We start from the raw sequence: 22,364 nt of genomic DNA, 5'->3' as shown, positions 1-22,364 counted from the left end.
GAGAAAATCTGAAAATGACAACATAAAGTAGCTGTCAAATGTATTAAATGCAGACTTTTTTGCTAAATGTTCTTAGAGACGGTTCATTCAGTAGTTGAAATTGTGAAGCCTAGTAGTCAGGCAACTTCACCAAAAAGTCACTTCACTTTGAATTGCAATCCTAGAATACGTTTTATATTCAGTAGTTGTTTCTCACGTGTATTCCTTTAATAAAAATATTAACGTGGCTATGACAACTTGCTATAGTTAGATTTGCAACTGCTATCTCCATTCCCAGGATTTTTTCTAACTAGGTCATTAATATAGAAAATCACTTTGCCTTTTCTGTGTATTCGCTTTCTTCAGTGAGTAATCTTCTAAATCTGTACAATGCTCTTTTTAAGTAAATAGCAGAGCAGTGTTTTTATGACCAATCTGGCCATTTCAAAAAGATCAGGAGAATATAGCAGTTATTGAAATACATAGTTTTCTAAAGCAGCAAAGCTTAATTGGATTCAAGGAGGAGGATTAGAGGCTAAAACAGACATTGAATGAAAGAATTGATATTGAGGATGGCAACAAGCTTAATTAAAAAGTAATTTAAAATTGTGTTGTAATTTTGTTGTTAGTGTAAAACCTTGTGATTACTAAATCATACTGATTGCCTGTGAAACTTGTTATTCTTGGATTACCTTTTTTGGTAGAAAGTAGCTTTCTAAACACAGGCTTTTTTTTTTTTTAATGCTGCCTGAAACCTAATCAGTTTTGTGATTTCAGTGTTTAATTTGTTTTGCATGTTCAAAAAAGTTCTGTTGTGGGTTTTTTTGGCAAGCAAAATATGAAACAGTTTATTTAATAATGTACAGATATCCCCAAATTCCCTTGGGTCAGATGTTCTGCATGTAATCCATGACCACTTTTGGATGTAATTAACAGAATATATATATTTATATATATGTGTGTGTGTGTGTATATATATATATACACACACGTGTGTGTGTTTGTGTATGTGTGTATATATATATATATGTGTGTATATATATATATATAGGGCACTAGAAATCTTCCTAACTGACTTGTGCTAGTGACAAGTTGGAAATACTGGGGAGGATCTCATGCTTGTCAGAATGTGAACCTGTATGCTGTGGAGAGGATGGGTTTCCCATTACTGACATTGGGATTTCTTTGGGTTTTTCAAAGCAGTCAGTATGGGTTTTTGTATTGTGATGAACTGTTCCCTTCGGTAAATGCTGTTTTAATTTGGCAGTGGTTAGATAAATCTTCCTCTTTCAGATATAAGCAGCTTTAAGGGTATGGTTACTCCACTAAATGAAACAGGTACTGCTTTCCTCTTGGACCTTCATCAGCTTAAGTCTTAAACTGTTTTAAGTGTTATGTTTGAAACCTTTTTTGAAGCAGCTGAGTGTAAAGCCTAGTCTTGCACAGAAATGCTGGACGTGGTGCCCTTTTGTGATAGACAAGAGCTCCTTGGAAGCTCCCGTTCATTAACTTGAGGATGAACCTTGGTAAGGTATTTCACATGAGCAAAAGTTTTGTTCTTCAAAAAAAGTTGTCATTAACTTTCAGAATGCTTGCCTTATTGTATTGGATTTCCTACTTGTTAAGAAATTTTGTATCTCCATTTAAAAATCAAAGAGAAATACTGTGTTGTTTTTTTTTAAATTCTCCAACTATTAATTGGTATTGACAGCACTGATAAACTAAAAGATACCTTGTTATCATCAGTTTAACAAATTCCTTACTTCTCCTTTTAAAGCTTGTTACAGTGCTAAGAAAGTGCACCTCAGAAGTTCGTCAGAATGCAGAACACAAGTAGAGAACACCACCATGATCTAGTAAAAGTATATTGGACTATAATCCTGTAGTTGTTCTCAAGTCCGGATACAAGAGTATAAAAACACTCGTAGCGTTCAATCATCTTTACAAATCACTGGTTTAAAAAGGTTTTCGTGTGTTGTTCAGGACTTTAACTGGCCTATTCTCACTGTTTTTAAAGCAAATTCTGACATGATTTCAGACTTGTAAAAAAATATTCCAAAAGAGGTACAGCTATTTGACATCTGATTAAAACTGCATGGAAGAAATGGCAGAATTGGTTGATATCTTTATGATTTTTTTTTTTTTTTTCTGTAAGATCTGGAAAATATGGTAATAATGACTCCATTATTAAGCCATATGTATTGTTTCCTTTCATTGTAAATAATTGGTTATCCCTGAAGATGTCACTTACTACTGGAATAGGGCAGAGGGTGGGCTTTTAAGCTGTGTTTTGTTTGGGTTTTTTTTCTCCTTGAGAAACGGTGTTTTGCCATAAACAGGACTTTAGATGCCTGCTCTTTTGCTCTCAGTTTTGACCTGAGCACATGTTATGTTGTGGTTTCCTGTTGATAGCCCTGATGTTTCAGGTAGACCACTTCAGTCCCAAGTCTTTGTACAACCCATGGACCAAGAATTTGTCTTCACCCTTTATTCCACAACACTATTCCATCAAAATGTTGTTTTCAGCCAGTAGTATTTAATAATAAGTGTTCTTTTGAATTCCAGTTCTGTCAGACAACAAGTAAACCAAGGTGTTATGCCACTGGAAAGTAAATTGCACTATCTTACTGTATCTTAATGTATAAGTAACTGTGAAGCCTATTAAGACAAGGTGTTGTGTGTGCGAAATGCTGTATTAGTGAATTTCTTGAAGTTTCTCTCTGATGATCTTTACAGTATGACTCCTCATAGTGAGGAAGCCCAGATTTACAAGTGAATAGCTATGCTTTTTTTTAAAAAAACAAAAAAAAGTTCCAGGTGATCTTCAGGCTTCATAAAAGTGGTCATGTCAAGTGATGTCTTCTCGGTTTTCTGTGGAGAAGAGAATCTGTCCTGCCAACTCAGATACTTACAGTGAATTTAAATCTGTAATCTTTACTGTGGTATCAAATGTTGATGGTTTTTTTCTGGCATATGCACATGATGGGTTAATGGAACTGCAGGGGCAGGAGGAGGAGGAGGAGTATGAATATAAGTACAGAAATGTTTAGCGTTCTGAGAATTGTGAAAACTATGTCTATCCTTTTTGTAAAGGAAACTGGGAAGTTTACGGCCTAGGTGGAGGCCTTAAAGGCAGTCAGAAGTGGTTCATAAATGCCTTATTTCGCTGTTGAAGTTCACCCATAGCTTTTGTATCTAACATCTTTTTCCTGACACAGATATGTAAAAGAAAGGACAATCTTGTCAGAAAACTACAGAGGTGTAGGTTTATGGGCATTAAGGGGAAAAGAAGTTCTCGATACCAGTGAAAGATGGCAAGTAGAATATTAAAGAATAGATAAAAAAATCCTTTAAAAGACTAAGCGACGACTAGGCTACAAGAGAAAACAAATTACTAGGTGTAGCTGGATGATATTTTGATTACAATGGGAAGCTGCAGGAATGTGTAACTCATGAGTGAATGATAAACAGCTTGGGTGAGCATTGAGTATCCATTGCAGAGTTGTAAGGTGGGAATGCAAAATAAAACATTTTGAGTAGCAGGAATATAGAAATCAGTAGAAGTCTTTACATCCGCACTGTTAATCTGCGAGCAGTGAGGGCCGCTGCCGTTTGTCTCTCCGCAGAGTGGCAGGCTGTGGTGACAGCAGGCTGCATTACCTAGTGACCCGGGAAACCTTTCGTACGGGTCCCATGCGCACTCTCGTCACTGTGCCGGTTGTTGAGGATTTTAACATCTCGGGGGAAGCTTGATACAAAATGACAAAGCCCATTTTATTTAAATTTTAAAAAAAAAAAAAGGGAGAGGAAGGTGCAAAAGCTGTAACTGGATGAAAAATTTTATTTACCCATCAGGTTAAGGTTTTTATTAACTCTTAATAAAAGTACAATGAAAAGCATGTCAATTAACTCCTTAGGAAAAAAAAATTTAACAGAATAACACGAATTAACTAAATACACTTCCAGTAGGAGAAAGGTTATTGGAATTACTATTCCAGAGGTTAAAAAAATAATACTGAGGCAGTGGATTTGCATACAGAATACTGGATTGTGTCCTGAATACTATAAATAGACTCCGTAAGTTCTCATTGCTTGGTAAGAAAAGGCATGGCACGCCTTGGCAAGCATGAAGGTAAAGTTTATTTCTGTCTCACTGAACTTCGGCTTTACTACTCTCTTCTCTTGCTCCCGCTTTACTCTTTCTTTGTACTAACACACCCAGACAACTACATGCACTTTAAACTCAGCAAAGACTTTTTTTTTTAATATGATTCAAAGGACTTGCAGAATCAGATTACGATCTGGTTCCATTGAAAAGAAAATGCAAATTTAAATAAATGAGGGAATTGCACTAATGGTCTCTTACGAGATGCAGAGTCTTAGGTGACTGTTAAATCAGCTGGACAAGCGTTTGGTTCGGGGGAGTTTGCTGGGCAGCCTGGCCTTTGGAACAGGTCTTGGGAACAGTTTGACACCTTATGTTGCTTCTTTTCTACCAGTTGGTTACAGCAGTCCCAACAGAATGGCCTGCGCGCGCGCTCCGCCGAGAAGCCAAGTGGCTTAGCTCCAGACGGGGTCCGGGGCGCCCGGGAGCTGGCGGTCTTTGAGGGCAGTGCTCTCGTTTGCCGTTTGCCACGGCCTGTCAGCGGCGGCGCTGACTTCAGCCAGCTTCTGCTGCTTCTGGAGCTGGGCTGCGCTGGCCCAGCCGCCGCGCCGCTCTTCGTGCAGCTCAGGTGCCTGCTTCGTGCCCTTGGTTGACCTTAAATCTGTTCAAGGATTTAAACTCGTTCAAAAAGCAGGGTTATTTTGGACTGAGTTAAACTCTACCGGGTACTTAAAGGCAATTGAAGTAATTTTGCAAGTTGCTTAAGTATTAGGGCATGAAAAATCGTTAAACCTGATGGATACTTTAAGTGGGCAGAGTGCTTACCGCTGTAAGCTGGAAGACATTTGGTCTGAGCAAAACTCTACCACCTTTGGCTTATTCTCCTGACTTGTGACACATCTCACTTCTGTGTTAACTCTTCAAATAAATCATAAAAGTGGAAATCTAAAAATTGAGGATATAAAGTGGCTTATTCTGAAAGATAGGTGACTTTGAGTAACTTCTATGTATATGTATATTGTCAAATGATTATTGATAGCTTTAAAGTTCAGCTCACCTTTCAGTACAATTCAGAGATAGAAATCTGATTTCTATCAACTGTTAAATTAAGAAACAGTGCTTTAGGAGAGCTTGGGCATGACAATCATGGCAGTCCCAGCCTTAGTCCGTCCTAATTGCACAGTAATCCCAATCTTTTTCATTGACTATCCTGCCAGCCATAGTATGGAGAATCCGCGTTCACCCGTAAGCAAACCAGCGAAAGGTACGGAAATGAGAGAGAAGGGGGAGGCTGAGGGCTGGAAATCAGAGCTGCAGTCAGGGGCCTGCGGCAGCGGCAGTTGCGCTAGTGCTGCCCGCCCCGACGCGTAGAGCAGGAGGGTAGGCCTGCTTGGAGGCCGAGTGCCTGCCGGCGGCTCTCTGCTGTCGCCTGGTCTGGTAGCCGTAGCGGCCCAAGGGGGGGTAACTTCCAGCCTTCACGCAGCTGCTCCCCCCTCCCCACCCAGGGGCCTTTTCGTGCCAATAGGTACCATTGGTGATGTCTGGGGAGCGTTCTCTTGCGATTGCTGTAAATTAAGTAACGAGCAGTTCTAAGGCCCTGTGTGTCTGTAACTTGTTACGCTCAAATGTGATTTTGTTTTTTAAAACTTTTCTTTCTAGTATTTACTGTTTAACAGGCATTAGCCTCTCAATTTCTTTATTCTCTTTGATTACTCTGTTCCCTCTAACAGGTCTCTTAACAGATCCCAACTTCGATTCCCAAGTTGATTTGGGAGCGTGTAACCTGCACTTACCCCCTCCTACTCTCTCTGCTTCATTCCCATCAACTGTAGGAGACCACACGGTACCTCCTGCAGCTTTCCCCAGCCGCAGAAGAGAACGCTCTGTAGAATGACAGTGTGTGTCGGAGGGAAAGGTGTGTCACCTTCGATCTTGATTACAGGCGCAGAAATGTTCTGGCTATGTTTAGTTTCCACTGGCAATCCCTTAGAGTTTATGCCAGCCATCTGGCTTTGGTCCAGATCCAGTCATTTCCTCTCAAAGCCTGAGCCTCTGCGGAGTTTCATAGTCCTCAAAGCAGCTCATTCTTTGGAGCTGTAGGGCAGATCATGGAAAAGGTGCTGTGTGTTAAAAATATTTTTTCAAGGGGAGGGAGAGGAGACAGATCTGCTAACATGCATGTTTTTGTCAGTCCGTGTACTGAACGTGAAGCAGTCTGGTGTTCATTACGTATTTGGAAGACTTTAAGTTAAAATCCCCTAGAAGTTGGAGCAGCCCCCTTTTTAGATAATGTCCAAAACCAGTGACTGTTTGACTTCCTTGCTCATTAAACGTCTGAGGAGTGTCCTTTTGACCAAAGTCTTGGAATGGCTTATAAGAATGAGAGAGAAGTTGGTGCTGCTTGGGGCTGGTTAGTGTTAGTCCTAGGTGTGGACTAGAGCTGCGAGTTCATTCATCTACTGGGTGAGCTATGAAGTAATTATGTTTTTTTCAGTTTTTAGATTTTAATCGAAGTAGCAATGTGTGCAGCCAGCTTAGAGAGGAAAAGTTCACAGTAGCTAATTTTAGGCATCTAATTTAGACGTTCTGGATCTCTTTGCATTCTCCATTACCTAAACAGAGAGCCCAGGCGTTGGTATCGGTGTCAGTTAGACGTACCTAGCATGAATCCTTCGTGGGATTAAATTAGCTTGCAGGTATAAGCTTGCTGTCATCTCCAGATCCTAACAAAGGTTGGTCTCTGTCATCCACCCCCCGTCGCCCCCCAATATGACTAGCCAAGGAGGCTTTGGAGGTTATAGAGCTTCAACAGAATTGTGACAGGAGTTTTGTAGTGTAGGGAGGTTAATATTCAGCTGTGATGTTAAAAGGCTTAGAGCACTTATACTGAGTTCTGAAACATCTATCAAGGCTCACAGGACAGTCTCCTGAGTCACTGAGAATGGTTTCCACTACATCATTATAAAGATGGATATTTGTAGCCTTCTGCTGTGTTGGGAGGGTGTTTACTACCCATGGAAGTGCTTAGTGCTTTTAAATATGGGGATTCTACAGAACCATAATTTAGTTGCCAGCAATCCTTTTAATATACTAGCTTTGAAAACAGCTAGGAGTTTCGTACTCTGTATGTATACTGTAACTAAGTTAGAACTCCTTCCAAAAGTGAGGCTAAACATAAATTTTTCATGTCTGGAAAGAAATATTGCCAGGCTGATATCTTATTGTAAAGCCATAGGTCTTGCTGCTCTCCATAGTTTACTGGAGGAAAGGTTACATGGCTACTTCCAGAACAGCCACAGTGGAACAAAAACGGAGGGAAAGTTGGACAAGCCTCTCTGTTTCTGGAAAATCATAATGACAAAGGTGTTTTGTATATGAGAAGAGTGTATTAAGGTGCTGTACGTGAGCAAATATCGTGGCAGTTCGTCTTTCCGAACCCTTTTGTACATTGCGTTGTGAGTTATTTTGCTAGTGTGGAGAAAAGGCTGAAATACTGCACTGGGAAATAAGACTGGTGCTTGTACACATAAGAAAAAGATATGACATATAATAAAAAAGCTTTAAAAATTCCAAAGTTAATGTGATGATTAAGAACCTGAAAAGGCTTGCTTTGGTTTTTTTTCTAAAAGTTTTAAGCTGACTTGGAAATAAAAAGTGAATGTAGATGGGTACAGTGTGTTGAGCGGAACACAGCGTGACTGGTTTGGAATGAACTTTGTGGTTTACCTCTAGTCTTGTAATTTCTTTTTTATTTTACCTGCTTTGAGAAAGTATAGTGCTGAGGATACTGGATGGAATTATTCTGGGGATCGATATGCTTCAATTAAACATGCCAATAGGGAAAACTGTTTATAAATCATACTTTTACATATAAAAAAGTATAGTGCTGTTGATTCATCATATTCCAAATTTTTTAACTTAGAAAGTATTTGAAGGAAGTTTCTGTATTTTTGTTCTGATGTGCCCCCTCCACTTAGCTATTTCCATATAGCACGTTGGCAACATACTATTCCAGTGCTGATTTGAAATGTCAAGCTGCTTTTTCCAGTGGGTAGTCGATTAGGAAAGGGAGATGTTCTCCACTGGCATGATTATTTTACCTTTGCGTGTTATTTACCCTCTTCTCCCTGTACTTTTTGTTTGAAACCATAGAATTTGGGTAGCGCCTGTGTTTTAGCATGTTTCCACAGTTCTTAACATAAAGGAACCCAAGATTGTTTGGCTAGATAGCACTGATAGTAAATAATAGCTGTGTCAGACAAATGATGTTGACTTTACCTGCATGTTGAAGCAAAAATGGTGCACAGTGTATGTCAAGCACATAATTCAGTAAATACTTTGATAGCATACATGGGAAAAAGTATTAATATCTTTTTCCCTTTCTGAAACTTAATGGAAAAGTGGGTTTTGTGACTTTGAAATAATTGCAGATGTTAGGGAGTCATTTATTTCTCTAGGATGTTTGCTGATGTCTCGAAGGGTAAAAATGATGCATGCTAGAATGGCTTTCAGATTTTTGTGGTAGTGGAATATTAGTTTTGCTACTGATAAACCTTTGTAACTCAAGGGCTACTTAATGTTTGAGTAGAGTGCTGAAAATGTCATTGCTCTGTCAAGTCACTTCACCGATTGCTTACCTCGTCGGTTCGCTGCTTTTTTCCTTAGTTTACTACTTTCCCGTGGTGTCTCTTGAAATGCCTGGGGTTTTTTCCTGCGTATAATTGAGTGATAATGGGACGTAGGAATTTTTTTATTCTAGCAGTATTGTCGGTCTTGGAGTAGAATTTAATTAAGGTCACATCTCCAGCTAGTTCACTAGCTTTCTCATTTTAGTACAAAATTCTTTGCTTATGCCATGCTATTTGGTATTTGTAACTACAAAACCTCTTAGCCAGCCAGCCATTTGTAATGGCTTATCATTTATACATCACACAATTCAGGCACGTATTGGGCACAAAGCAAACATATAATTGTGAAAGTAATTAGCATGGATCAGTATGAAAGCCCAGCAGCAATATTAGCCACATACACAGAGGTCTCTTTTTTTGACATTGAATCTCAATTCTGACACGTCTTGTTTTCCCCATGATTGTCAGGCAGGAAGAATGAGTCGGCTTTAAGACATTTTCACAATTGCCATATGCATATGTTACACAGATTGTTACGAAAGGGCCTTGTTTAAGTTTGTTTTCTTTCTTAAGAAAGAAAAATGTTCCAAATTAACAAAAACCTTTACCTAGACCAGCTCATACGCTTTGTGTGTGTAATAATTCTTTGCCTGCCTGAGGAGCTACAGTTACATACAAGGTACCCTGTACATTCTTTTGGCTTGCTTGGAGTAAAAGTCTGAACAGGATTCCCTGGGAAATCAGTGAGCTAGAAACTGGTCTCTTTGTAGCCATCTAAACTGTTTGTCCATCCTCTCTTGAGTCCCGTTTGTTTATAGTGTAGGAAGGACAGGTATTAATATTGATAATGTGGTTGTAGTGTATCAATAATCTGAGTTTTCCTTAAGCTTGCAGAGAGAGGAACAGAGGTCCCGTTCACATGCAGGCTGACGGATCTTGTGTCATGGTTTAAACTTAGGCATTTTGCTTCTTGTTTTAACACGGAGGTTGGGTGAAATGTTAGTGCTGTGCACACTAGTACACACTATACTGTGTAGGTATAGTTTTGACGCAGTGGATCTTTATGGTAAGTGGAAATACGTAGCTTTTCTATTTATATTTTTTGATTGAACACACACTGTACCACTCCATAGTCAATTTTTTTTTTATTTACATATTTGTGTGTATAAAAATCCATATGAAAATATATATATATTTAAGGATGTGTGTGTACATGTGTATGTGTATATATCTTAGGATTTTCAGTGTTGTGCTACTAGAAGCTCATAATTCTAAGGTAATTTCTAAAGTAAGAGATCATTTAGTACTAGTGAAACCTTTATACTGTATGTTATTTTCTGTAGGTAACTACTTATTGCTGTAAATTAATTTTAGCAATTTGGGGAGGGGAAGGATTGTTTGGGGGGTTTTGTGTTTTCAATACTTTCTACATAGTTTGTTATGGAGGCAAGTGGCCATGTACCAGAAATTGGCTACAAAATGTGAAATTGGTGTAAAGGCAATAGGGGGATTAATTTTTATTCTATCAGTGTTCATAGTGAAAAGCCAGAAGAGTTTGCTTTTTAATTGCTTGGAAGGGGGTCGGCAATGAAGGGTCGGGTTTGCCGAGAGCTCTGTGGGTGATGACTTGAGAGCTTGCGAGGTGGCGGTTGCTGTGGTTGGGCGGCACCATGGCGGGTGAGGATCGCGGCGGATGGGGAGGGGGACGAGCTAGAGAGACCAGTTAGAAACTAGCAATAGGGTTAACTTGTAGGTCAGCCGAGGAAAGATTGGCGTTTTCCATATGGAGTGTGTGCAGCAAGGGTGTGGGGTTTGTTCTGGTGGTTTGGGTCTGTTGAGGATTCGAGGTTAACCATCGTCCTGTTCTTCTCCAAAATGGAATCTTTTCATAACCTTTTAAAGAAAGGTGAATATAAAAATAGATGTGTCCAGAAGCAGGTTAGTAACGCGATTTTGAAGGCTGGGACAAATCTGTAGAAAGTTTTGTTTGTTTGTTTGTTCGCTTGCCTGGTTTTTTTAATCAAAGGTAAATCATGATCTTTATACACTAGGAAAATAACTGTTTCAAGAGCATCTGTTAATAAAAGGTGAAACATTAATTGTATATTGGGAAAACTGATTAAGCTTCTAATCACTTTCCTCATAAGAGTGGGGGATTATCGAAAGGGATTTAAAAGATAGCACATCAAAATCAATACAGGAAAGTCATTTTCATCTAGTCTCCAATTGCAAACTCTGAAACTAATTCATATCATATACTTCAAATCTTACAATTTTTATACCTGCATAATATAATGAAATATTTGCATGGCTAGCAGGCAGCAGTATGGATAAATGTTTACTTTGAATTTTATGCCGAGTGGTTTATTGGGTTTGTTACCATAGGCCTAAAACCTGTGACAGACATTTATAGCTCCTTATCTCTCTGCCCCTTGGTTAGAGATTGTTTAAGGGCAATTATTTCTTTATTGCCACCTCCAAAGATTAATTGTGGTGTGCAGTGGTGAATAAATACTGGTTGTTTTCAAGGTTCAGTCCCAAGGGCACTTAAGTCAGCTTAAACTGGAGGTCCTGCAATCTGTTCCTTTGCTCTTCTCTTCCTTCAGCTGCAGTCATCCTTGCCTCGTTTGCTGTATACATGCTGATGCTTCTGCGCAGCGTTGGTTTGGGAAGTGCAACTGGAAGAATTTTTTCTTCTTTCCCCCCCCCCTTTGGCAAAGGAGGGACGCCCCGTTCAGGTTCCTGAACAAACTGCATGAATAGTCAGCTCAGGGGAAGGGCAGGTCTGCCTCAACCCCACTTTGATCAGTGCAAGCTGCAGTGCTACTCCAAAGTAATACCGCGGATGAACCACTTCTGAGATGATTCTTGCTTTTGGAAGCTCTGTGCAGGCATATCTCCTTTACGTATTTCGGCATTTACTGTCAACGGGTAGAACACCCAGTTTGGATCCTTAAAACGATATGCCTTCTCTTTTAGGATTGAAGGCCCTCAAAAGCTTAAAAAACTGAGAAATGATCAAGTGTTTTAGATTGTAAATAAAATTTTGTTAGGCTTTGAAATGTGACTTAATTTCTGGATACTGATGATGTAAATCAAGAAGTTGTGCTGTTGCATTAATACGAGTTGTAATTTTGTTTTGTGTTCAAGTCTTGAAACATCTTGATTTGGTTTACACATTACAGTGCTATTTTATTTCTGTTCTGTTTACAGCTGATATTATTTCAACAGTTGAATTTAATTACTCTGGTGATCTTCTTGCAACAGGAGACAAAGGTGGCAGAGTGGTTATATTTCAAAGGGAACAAGAGGTCAGTGACTTGAAAAACAAAAGTGCTGTTACTACGCTGTTCTTGTGTTGCACAGTCTCACTTCGTGTTTTCATGCCATGGGTTTAAATGATTGGATAGTTTTCCAGAAAACCCTGAGTTAGCCAAATTGCTAAATATCTGCCTTGTGCTGAACTTGGTGGGTTAGGTTGGTGGTGGGTCCCCTCCTGCCCCCTCCCCCCCCCCTTTTTTTTTAAAAGTGCCAGAATTGCAAGGAGTTCTTTGTATATGTACCTAGTATGCTCAGTGTCATTTTGCAGAATTGCCTTTGGACTTTCTCCTAAACTTTACACTTGGTCAGGTTGATCTAAGACAAATCATAATGCTTTTGAAGATAATGTAAGAAAAGATCATAAAAAAGGCTACATGTTAAGCTGCAAGGACAACAGAGTAAGATGGTTCAAAAATAGAAGAATTAAGCATTTGATGTGTTGTAGGATCCTGTGAATGAAAAACAGTGGGAACAGCTACTTCTCCATAAACACTTGAGCATTTTCCGTTCAGGGGGTAGGAAGACTCTCCCTCCTACAGTTACACAGCTTTTCAGCTGGTAAATGGTATTCAGTTGTGTGATAATGCTATAACTTATTCTGTCCATTCATCAATGCAGATATAGCACTGAGCTTTTTCTGTCCAGAGAAACAGTGCGTATTGGAAAAGTGCACTAAATGCTGAAAAAATAATTGTCATGGATTGTCATGTCTAGGAGAAATCTGGAATTGTGTTTAAAAAGTCAATATTCCACATGGCAATTCTCGCCCTCTCCCCCGCCACTGAAGAGCATGTTTATCCTTTCCTTTGAAGAGCTGAGGAGAATTTCAGCCTTTTGTTTTGAGCCTTCTCCCGGATCAGAAATACAAAATTGATCATGGAATTTTAATTCAGCTTGTTTGTGCATGAAGTATACTAATCTTTAGGTGCTGTGTTTTTTTTTTTTTTCAGCAGAATCCCACTTCTTTTGTGGTGTCGTTCAAATGATGCTCAGTTAACAAACAGCCATCCAATATTTTGCATGTCATCCTCACTGTGATACTATTTATGAAACATTTTACCAAAGGCGACCTATCGGTTTTACTGTGAGGATTTTGAGAGGTAGTGAAATGAAAATACTACTGCTGAAAAAGCTGCTGCAATGTTATACCACCACACCTAGACAGCTCATAGCTCATTTATCATTTAGTCTGCTGTATAGACTTAACTAAGGCAGAGAGAGATCAAGGTCAAAAGTGTCCACCTGCTCAGGATCTCTGACTGCCCTGATGCTTGTTTAGAGTGGGACTGTTACTGGTTGGCTTTCAGCTGTTCGTGCTCACTTGTTCTGTAAGTCAAAACCCAGCTGTCACGTCATTTCCTCATAGCATAAAAAAAAAAGCAAGCAACAAGTCAGGCTATCCACACAGGAATATTCCACTGTCTTCTTGGGAGCACATGCCAGCTGGAGGGAAGAGTTGGGCATAAGAGTTGTTTCTCTTGTCATGTGCCAAACTGCAGACTTTCTGGAGTGGAGGAAAAAATCTAAAATAAGTATATAATACCGGAACCTTAATAAAATCTTACAACCAATATTTTTAAATGGTGTGGATTTTAGACAAGGTTAACTAGGTTAATAACAGCTTAGGATAGTTATAAAATTCCCCATGCACTTTAATTTGGGAAGGCAGGCCGAAATGTTGTGCATCGTGCCCTGAACTCATACGACATTGCTGTAGTTCCGAGCAGCTGAGTATTCCTACCAAATCTGTGAGTAGAGACCACTGCCTAGTGCCAGACAAGGGAGCCCGCTCAAAATGCGGGTGGCTCGGTAAGTAATGTAGGTAACTATACGGAATAGCGTTAGTTGAGAGGATCCTGTCCAAAATGCTTGAAAGTTAAATGGCAGATAGGGAGTAAAATAACGTAAAGTCTCAGAATTAACTCATGCCATCCTTGTGAGAGATTACGGGGGGGAGGGGGGGGGGGAAACTAGCTGAAATAACCTTATCAAAGCTGCCAAGTCAAGCGTGGACACGTAAGGAAGCGTCGGAGCAAAGGTTGCCCTTGCAGCCTTACGTTGGCCTAGCGGTCCTCGGCGGTGTGAGTCACTGCTGGTGGCTCCGCGGTCACGGCAAGGTGCCATCAGTCCCAGCGCAGTTTGGGCTTCTCCTGCGCCGACGCTTGCCGGCCTCCGCGAGTGAGTGACATGCCGCTTCTCGAGGGAGCGATTGCCAGTTGTGGTCTGGGAGTTTGTTTTTTCAGAGGTTCAGGGCACTGCAGCTCTACAAGTGGGCTGTTCCCCAGACACGAATCACTGTCTAACATTAACTTATTTGAAAAGCCTGATCATAGTCGCCTCAAATCTGATACTGCGCATCTGTGGACACTTGTGACTTTGATCTCTGTTCCTTGCTACCATCCACCAAATAGGGATAATACAAAGGGGTCTTCTAGCTCTGCGAGGGGAAAAGCCGTTAGTGTATTTGTAATAGTCTTTGGTACATCATGATGAGCACCATAGAATGGCTTAGATGAAACTGTGGTAATTCCAGCCTTCAAGTTTTTATAATAAAAAAGGTTGTCAAAGCTTAATTATAAGCCTCGATGCCACTTCTGGACACAGCAGGTGTTAAAATGAGTAGGAGAGGAGCTAGATCTAATACTCGTGCTTGATCTTGCTGTCCCTTCAGCAGAATGACTTTGTGCAATCGTGTTTCTATAAAAAACATTTAATTACTCTCCATGTCCTATGTCCTTTAACATTTGTTTCCTAGTTTGGAACCCTGCGTTATGACTATATTGTGGTGATGAGAGGAGTGAGTTTTGGAAAAGGAGGGGAATGGCGATTAGGTGACCTGCAGACGCTGATTGCACGGAGCTGGTGGTTCAGGATTTAGGATGTAGCTGGCTTCTCTGCTCCAGTTCTGTCGAAACCGCTTGGGAGAGGTAGCGTAGCCTAGGACTCTTCAAGCAAAGGCAGGAACTCCTTTGCAGACCGCATGCCTCTTCAAAGTGCTTTGATGTGTTACGTTCTAGGAGTACACACATTTATATAAAATGATACATTTTTAAAAAAAGAAGTCTGTGTGCACTATGTTGATGCTAAACTCGATACAGTATCATAGAGTAAAAATGTAAAATTCATCAAGATCTGTTGTAAAAAGTTTACTTTCTAATTGACAATTTCTACTCGTTGGTTTGTATGTACAATTCCTAATGAACCAAGTAACATCAGCTTCAAGAAATATTATGTTTCCTTGCAGAATAAAAGCCGTCCTCATTCTAGGGGAGAATATAATGTTTACAGTACCTTTCAGAGTCACGAACCTGAGTTTGACTACTTGAAAAGTCTAGAAATTGAGGAAAAAATTAATAAAATTAGGTGGTTACCACAACAGAATGCTGCTCATTTCCTGCTGTCTACAAATGGTAAGGACACTTTATTTTTGCACAAAGAATTTTTTTATGTCATTTGAATATTATCTCACCTGTGATCCACTTGTGGGTTTTTTTCTGGAGTGTTTTGGGGTGGTTTTAATGTCTTTTCTAATTATATGCGGAATATGTTTTGATTGTAATACTCTGTAAATTGCTGATTTATGAATGTAAAAATAATGAAGCAGCAACAGAATAGGCATAGTTACAGAGCTACGTTCTGTGGATATGCAGGCCGTGCTGGCAATTTATATACCCTGTTACTCTGCTTTACAGTTTCTGTATAAACGGGTTCCCAGTATGCTGAACTGTAGCAGAAGTCTGAATTTTACTTGACCATCGTAATTTTTTGTGATCCTAGATGAGTTTTTAATAAAAGCATTTGAAATTGAAACACTGTGGTTACAATGCTCTTTTTGCTTTTCCAATACCAAAACATCATGTGCACTTTGAAAAGGGACTGTTTAGAAGACAGCAATCGCTCCAGGAGGAGTATTTATACCATTTTCACTGTATACCTTGGAATACATGGAAGCAGTGCAAAAATTACAAGTTGGAAATGACAAGTTTTCATGCACTTAAGTGTGTGTTTGTTTATTTATTTCTTCCAGTATTTTAGTAGTGGTTAGGTATTAGGTCTGTTTATTTTGATGCATCATGGAGCAAGCTGTAAATGTAAATGCAGAGCTGTGCACGGAAAAACTTGCTCTTATTGTCAGAGGGATACGTTTGTTTGGATCACTTTTTGCCTTGTACTTAAATGACTTTATGTAAGGGCTAATAGCCTGCCTGCTGTATGAAATTTTAAAAGCGGCAATGACTTCTGTGTACTGGACTTTGAAATTCAAATAATCGTACTTCGATGTAAGTCTTAGAAAGTTAAAGCAGTCTTTAAACTGTGCCACGTTAAATGCTTTAAAGACAGGCAGTAGTTCGGGGAGGAGAGGTTTGTTTCCAGTTAGCTAAGGATCTCACCCTTGGTGTATGGTTACTTTCCGCACTTGGAAAGGCTTCCCCTGGTAAGACCTGGGGAGTACCTGCCTTTGGGCATGGAACCCTAAAACAAAGGGGCACCTCCCGTTCTCGCTTACTGCCTTCGGGGGTCTCTTAGCAGACACCTGGGACAAACTTGGTTTTCCTGAAGGTAGTTGGTGTAATTCATGGGTTGGCTGGGTTTTCTTCCCTAGCATTTATCTGTTCAGAATAATTCCGATGGTCATACAGGGCTTATCGGTGAGTTTTGGTAATCGGTGTGTGAAGCTTCCCTTGTGAAGGGTGGCCTTGGTGGGCGGTAGGCACAGGGCCCTCTTGTCCAGGCGGAAACTTGTGTTCAAACTGAACGTTACATTGCAGTTAAAATGGAATCCGTCTTTTGTTCCTCTCCATTTACTGATATTTTCATGCATTTCCCATCCGCATCCTCCAAGTGCATGTATCTGGTATATTTTTTGTTTGTTTTTCATGTATCAATTCTGCTAAACAATATAGCTGAAGGCAGAGTACTGCAAGTGTAGGTAGGGAGGGCTGTACTCCATATTACGTTGTTGTTTAAAGGACTCCAGCAGGGTCCTTTCTCTTGCAAGCAGTGGAAACCTAGAGAGATAAATAGTATCCACTCTGCTGACTCCATTATTTAGTGGTTTTATTTTGAATTTAATTCATTCTCAAGCATGTGAATTTTTGTTGGTTTTAGATAAAACTATTAAATTATGGAAAATAAGTGAAAGGGATAAAAGAGCCGAAGGTTATAATTTAAAAGATGAAGATGGAAGACTTAGGGATCCTTTCAGAATCACAGCACTACGGGTATGTTTCTGCTCTTTGACTTTAAATATGTTTTTGCATGTACTTCTCTACCTTTGTATCACCAAAGTTGTCAACTGAAATGTGTAGATTAAAAATGATGCTTTGGTCAGGGTCGTGGAAAACTTTATAAAAAATGGAGATGCTTCATTATACGTATGTAACTATTAAATAAGGTTACTATGGAAAACTTGAGGCAAAATTTCATGATTATAAGATTATATTATTAGCTTCCCGATAGTTTGTTGGTTTCTTTTCTTGGAACATCTTAGCATATTTTAAATGCATTTTAAATTTAAACTGGTTTTTAAAATTGAAATATCATGTTAGAGACAGCCTTCATCCACCCCAGTATATGCAAATTGTAGAAAAAGATGTACTGATTTATTGACAGCAATAAAATATAACAAAATGTTGTTATTCAAGCCTGAAAACACAGCATTTTGGAGTATCTCTGTCTGGGGCTGCACTACTGTGTATTCAGTTCATAGAAAGCATGGACTCATCCTGCTGTGTTCTCAAGATAGCCTAATGTCTTAGTGCCACATGAAGAAGAGTGCGGGGAATGCATTTATTTCAGAGACCGTAACGGACTGACTTCTCTTCCTGGCCGCGACTAGCCATAGCGGGTGGCGCGGTGGTGCCTGTGCCCCTGGCTGGCAGGGAGCAGCGGGTGCCCAGGGTGACCTTTGTGTCCTCCCGCAGCGCTGCTCTGCGAAACGGGCAGGTAGGGGCCTTCTCTTTGGCTTGAAGCACGTGCCATTCTGAATTTAGGAAGAATTTGGCTTTGATGGTATTGATAATCTTTTTTTCCTCAGTATTGCTCATATTGAACTTGTTTGGTCTTTTTCTAAGAACAAGACTCAAAAATTTAAACAGGGTGCGGGGTTTTCTGTGGTTAGGTAGCAGGTGTCTTTGTTAGAGGCAAGTTCTGAGCATTTGGAAAACCTAAGGTATACTTGAATAGTCCTTTTTCCACTTGCATAGTGATGTACTGGTAGGGTTAGTGCTCCAACTTGGGGTCATTTAAAGCAGGAGCTCAAGAAATGAAATCATGTGGGGCTGGGGGTTTTCTTGTTGGGTTTTTTTATGTTGTTGTTGTTACCATAAATAGGAGTTGAACTGCGACTCTTGCTACTTTCAAAGCCAATGCCACTCCTGACACTTGTAGGGACTAGACAGTTGCATGTTTTTGTTGGGGTTTTTTGCCTTGCCTTTGCTTAAATTGAATATTGAACTGAACCTTTAGGTATACGTGAGCCTAATGCATAATTATGTGGGAAAGGATACCCGCTTCCTCTGGAAAGTGTCTTTCTACTCAGCATGTGGGAGCTGAGATCTGATTGAGTATTCTAGTGAAAATATCTAAAAACAAGGAAATAAATTATGATACGATGCCTTGGCCCAGTGGCTGGAAGTAGGTACAGGTGAAATTTTGGGTTCTACAGCCTTGCCCTTATGTAGGAGTAGACAACCCATTTGGGAACGTGGAGAGTCCAGAATATGGCCTAATGGTCTTACAAGCTACTGGCTAGATCACTGAAGGAGCACATTAGCATCTGCTTTAAACCCTGTAATGTATTTAGGAATCATCAAGCCGAAGCGGGGGAAGCAACAAAAAGCAAGAACCTCTCTCTTAAAAGATAGTCTTCCAAATTTGGCCAGGCACTACACCTTACCAGAAGAGAGGATGGAATGAACCAAGTGTGAGCAGCGATTGGCAGAAGGGGAAAAAACCTTGCCTAGAGTTACCTCCATGTGTTAAAATGATCAGGTTTTAGAGATCTGGAATGTATGCACCTTGGGCTTTTATGGGCTTTGTTTGCATATTCTGTTACAGAAATATAATCCCCATTTGTTTATAAAGAAGTAGACGTGGAAGAGAAGTAGCACTTCAGAGCTGCATCCTTTGCATAGAGACCATGGCATTTCTAAGTACCATTCCTGATAATGCACATTAATGCATTTTAGGTTTCACAGCCAGGCTAGGAAAGACTCGTGTGGTGAGATAGGAAAATTGCCTAATAAAAAGTAATGGATTAATTTTAATCATTACAGTTTGATGTAAACAGACTGTGAGATACAAACATGGTGAAAGCAATTACAGAGCTCTTGGATTAACTTGTTTCTTGTTCCAGGAAGACAGATTGTCTTGGACACTGTCATAACTTTTTTCTTGGTTGGATGATGTAAGTTAGTGTTCTCTTGAATTGTATGTACTGGGACAGCGGAGCACGTCCTTGGGCAACCTTAAACTATTCACTTGCTGCTCAGTGAGGAGGAGCTAGAGGGAAGCTTAATCCGCTTGACCCTGGCAGACCACGGCACCCTTTAGATCAGCTAGTTGTGGAAACAGGGCATCCACGTGTTCCTGAAATCGTACTGGCTCTTCAGTGAACAAACGGGGGATTTTCTTTGCACACTGTTCTTCCCAATTTCACAAGCACCCCTCTAAGATGTGGGGGTCATTTTTAAGCCCTTGCTTCAAAAGAAGATAATCTTTTACTATCGTTATAAACACACCCCATTTCCCTGTTGGATGAGGTACGAAGCTGCTGTATTTGACAGGTAACTCCTGCAGAAGTCAGTGTCTGAGGTTTTGTGTTGGCAGTATGCAAAGTCAGCATTCATAGGCTATTTTATTACTTTTCTTGCTCAGTGGATTTGAAAAGTGTTTAGACACTAAGTCAAAAGAGAAATCCGTGGTGTGCAACTAATTAATATCTTCTGAATCAGAAATCAGTTTTACGCCAAAATTGACTGTTCTTTTTCATGTTTCAGGTGCCAATATTGAAACCCATGGACCTAATGGTAGAAGCAAGTCCCAGAAGGATATTTGCAAATGCACATACTTATCACATAAACTCTATTTCAGTAAATAGTGATCATGAAACATACCTTTCTGCAGATGACCTAAGAATTAACCTATGGCATTTAGAAATCACAGATAGAAGTTTTAGTATCCTTTTTTGGTTCTCTGTGAACACTGGGGCACATCTAAGTTGTGTATGTTTAAGAGAATCACTTTAATTTTACTAATTAGAGTAGGTGTTTGCACCTAGGGATTAAAATACAGGATTTTAAAATCTGGAGGCTTAATACAGTGAAAGCAGGCCTTAGGATGCTCTCATTCATTCTTGAGTGCAAGCATTCTTTCAATGGAAAACTGCCAGTAGAAATATCATAGATGGTTTGATTTCTAAAGAGAAATTGAGGAATTTGGGGAGCATCCTTTAGTTGTGGAGTTCAGTCAATTTAAATAAGAGTTGAAAGATTTGAAAAGTAGATCCTTTCTTACTGTAGATACTTGTTTCCAAAGTTGAAGGTCTCGAAATTCTAATTTTTTTCCATGTTAAACAATATAATTAACTGCAGAAATAATTTTCACATCTTTTTGCAAGCCTGTGTATCCAAAGCTAATAGTATGTCCTACATTGACAAATCTGCAGTAAAATAAAAGTTGCAGAAATACTAAATATTAAATAGGTCATACACAAGTTTTCTAAAGCTTTAGGTAAATAGATGAAGTATGTTCAGTGTTCAATAGGAAGCATTAAGGAGGCTTGAGAAGAGTCTGAAATTATCTCCAGCATCTGCTAGAGTTGATTTGTAAAATCTAGATTTATTTTGGTTTATTTATTTTTAAATCCACTCAGGTCACTTTACTTTGTGTAGATTGCACATGGTGGAAATTAAGATCTTGCCCTGGTTTTCTACATTGTATTTTTAACGTTTTTTAATACTCATCTGCTAGAAGTGATTTCAATGTGAAATGTTATACGTCTTTACAAAACCCTTCCCAGATATTGTAGATATTAAGCCAGCTAACATGGAGGAGCTGACAGAAGTGATTACTGCTGCAGAGTTCCACCCTCATCACTGTAACGTGTTTGTCTACAGTAGTAGCAAAGGAACCATTCGCCTCTGTGACATGCGTTCTTCGGCCCTCTGTGACAGGCATTCAAAATGTAAGTTAGGACGTGTCTTTGGCTTATGGGTTTCTTGCTTTGTTTTCATGCAAGATAAGAGTGTATAGGTGTTCTGCTTCTAAACAAACATACCGAGTTCTGCTTATTGGTAAAGAGCATACGAGGTAAGGGGTGGTAGTTTTGTAGAATGGAACATTTTAATTGTCTTGTTCTAGGCCATCAACAAGCAGAAGTGTAGCATTGACGATCTGACTCTGCTCCTGTTTACCCATTTATGCATCATAAACTGATGGGAACAAGTGCTTTTGGCACCAGTGAGACCTGTCTTCTGTCCAGACTCAGTCTTGGTGCTTCTCAAAGGTATCTGCTTATCAAATGCCAGTTCAGGGCAGTTTATTCACCGTTGTGCATTAGAAACTGGGCTGATGCTGCCAGAATCCATTTACTTTGTGACCATTTGCAGCTCCTAGGTTAGAATTAATTCTTAAGACTACGTGCCGCATTTGAAGCGAGTTTGCAGGGGTGAAAGGTGAATGCTCTTTAGTCTGCTGAGCCACGTAAAGTTACGTAGGTGAGGAAGGCTTTTCTGTTGAAGTCATGAGGATAACTGCCTGTGCCTTGCACGCAGCCTCTTGTTTCTTGTTTGCTACTGTAATAGTTGTGGTTTATTAGTATTACTAGTCCTGTGGGGTGACCTACCATACTGATGCTTGCAGGTAAGCTTTTCATAGTGCAGATAAGGTTTTCTTCTTGGAAGGAAATATTTGTGCAATGGGAAATGTAGAGTGCTAGGCCACGGCATTTATTTGACTCTAGTGTTGCATTAAATTACTTAGAAGCACTTTATTTCTTAACTGCTGGTCGCTGAATAACATCCTGTTAAAAGGGGTCTATTCAAAAATGAAATAAATAGCTCTGGGTAGCTTGTGTCATGACATGTTAACTTCAGAGATCAACGCTGCAATTTAAATAATGCGGGTTTTTATTTGCTTTCTAAAACCATACAAATTGCATTTCAAGTGTAGATACTAATATTTCATTTCAGTAGGTTGTGTTGTACAACTTTTGTTCAGATCTGAAGAAAAGTACGCTGCACAGTAGTCTCAAAATGCAGGGGCCATGCATTAAGATATTGTGTTTGGGATGCTGGTGTTTTCATCTGCTCTTGTTCAACATGATTTGT

At 39.7% G+C, this 22,364-nt stretch overlaps 1 protein-coding gene across 5 annotated transcripts in view; it reads left to right on the top strand.

Annotated features, from left to right (window-relative positions):
- PPP2R2D (protein phosphatase 2 regulatory subunit Bdelta) overlaps positions 1-22,364 on the top strand; it is a 30,690-nt gene that overhangs the window by 2,701 nt on the left and 5,625 nt on the right. For 2 of the 5 annotated variants that reach the window (XR_014227834.1, XM_082308237.1), the window contains exons 3-7: positions 11,926-12,023; positions 15,278-15,443; positions 17,143-17,255; positions 20,034-20,211; positions 21,056-21,220. Coding sequence is in view for 4 of the 5 variants with exons in the window: in XM_082308237.1 (XP_082164363.1) it covers positions 11,926-12,023; positions 15,278-15,443; positions 17,143-17,255; positions 20,034-20,211; positions 21,056-21,220 (720 nt within the window). In the remaining variant the exon portion in view is untranslated. Of the gene's footprint in view, positions 1-11,925; positions 12,024-14,008; positions 15,444-17,142; positions 17,256-20,033; positions 20,212-21,055; positions 21,221-22,364 lie in introns of those variants that run through there. The other 3 variants (XM_082308238.1, XM_082308239.1, XM_082308240.1) reach the window with 3 other exon arrangements.

This window comes from Platalea leucorodia (assembly GCF_965183815.1).
Source record: "Platalea leucorodia genome assembly, chromosome: 4".
NCBI classification, from domain to species: domain Eukaryota; kingdom Metazoa; phylum Chordata; class Aves; order Pelecaniformes; family Threskiornithidae; genus Platalea; species Platalea leucorodia.
This window is presented reverse-complemented; position numbering and strand designations above follow the sequence as displayed.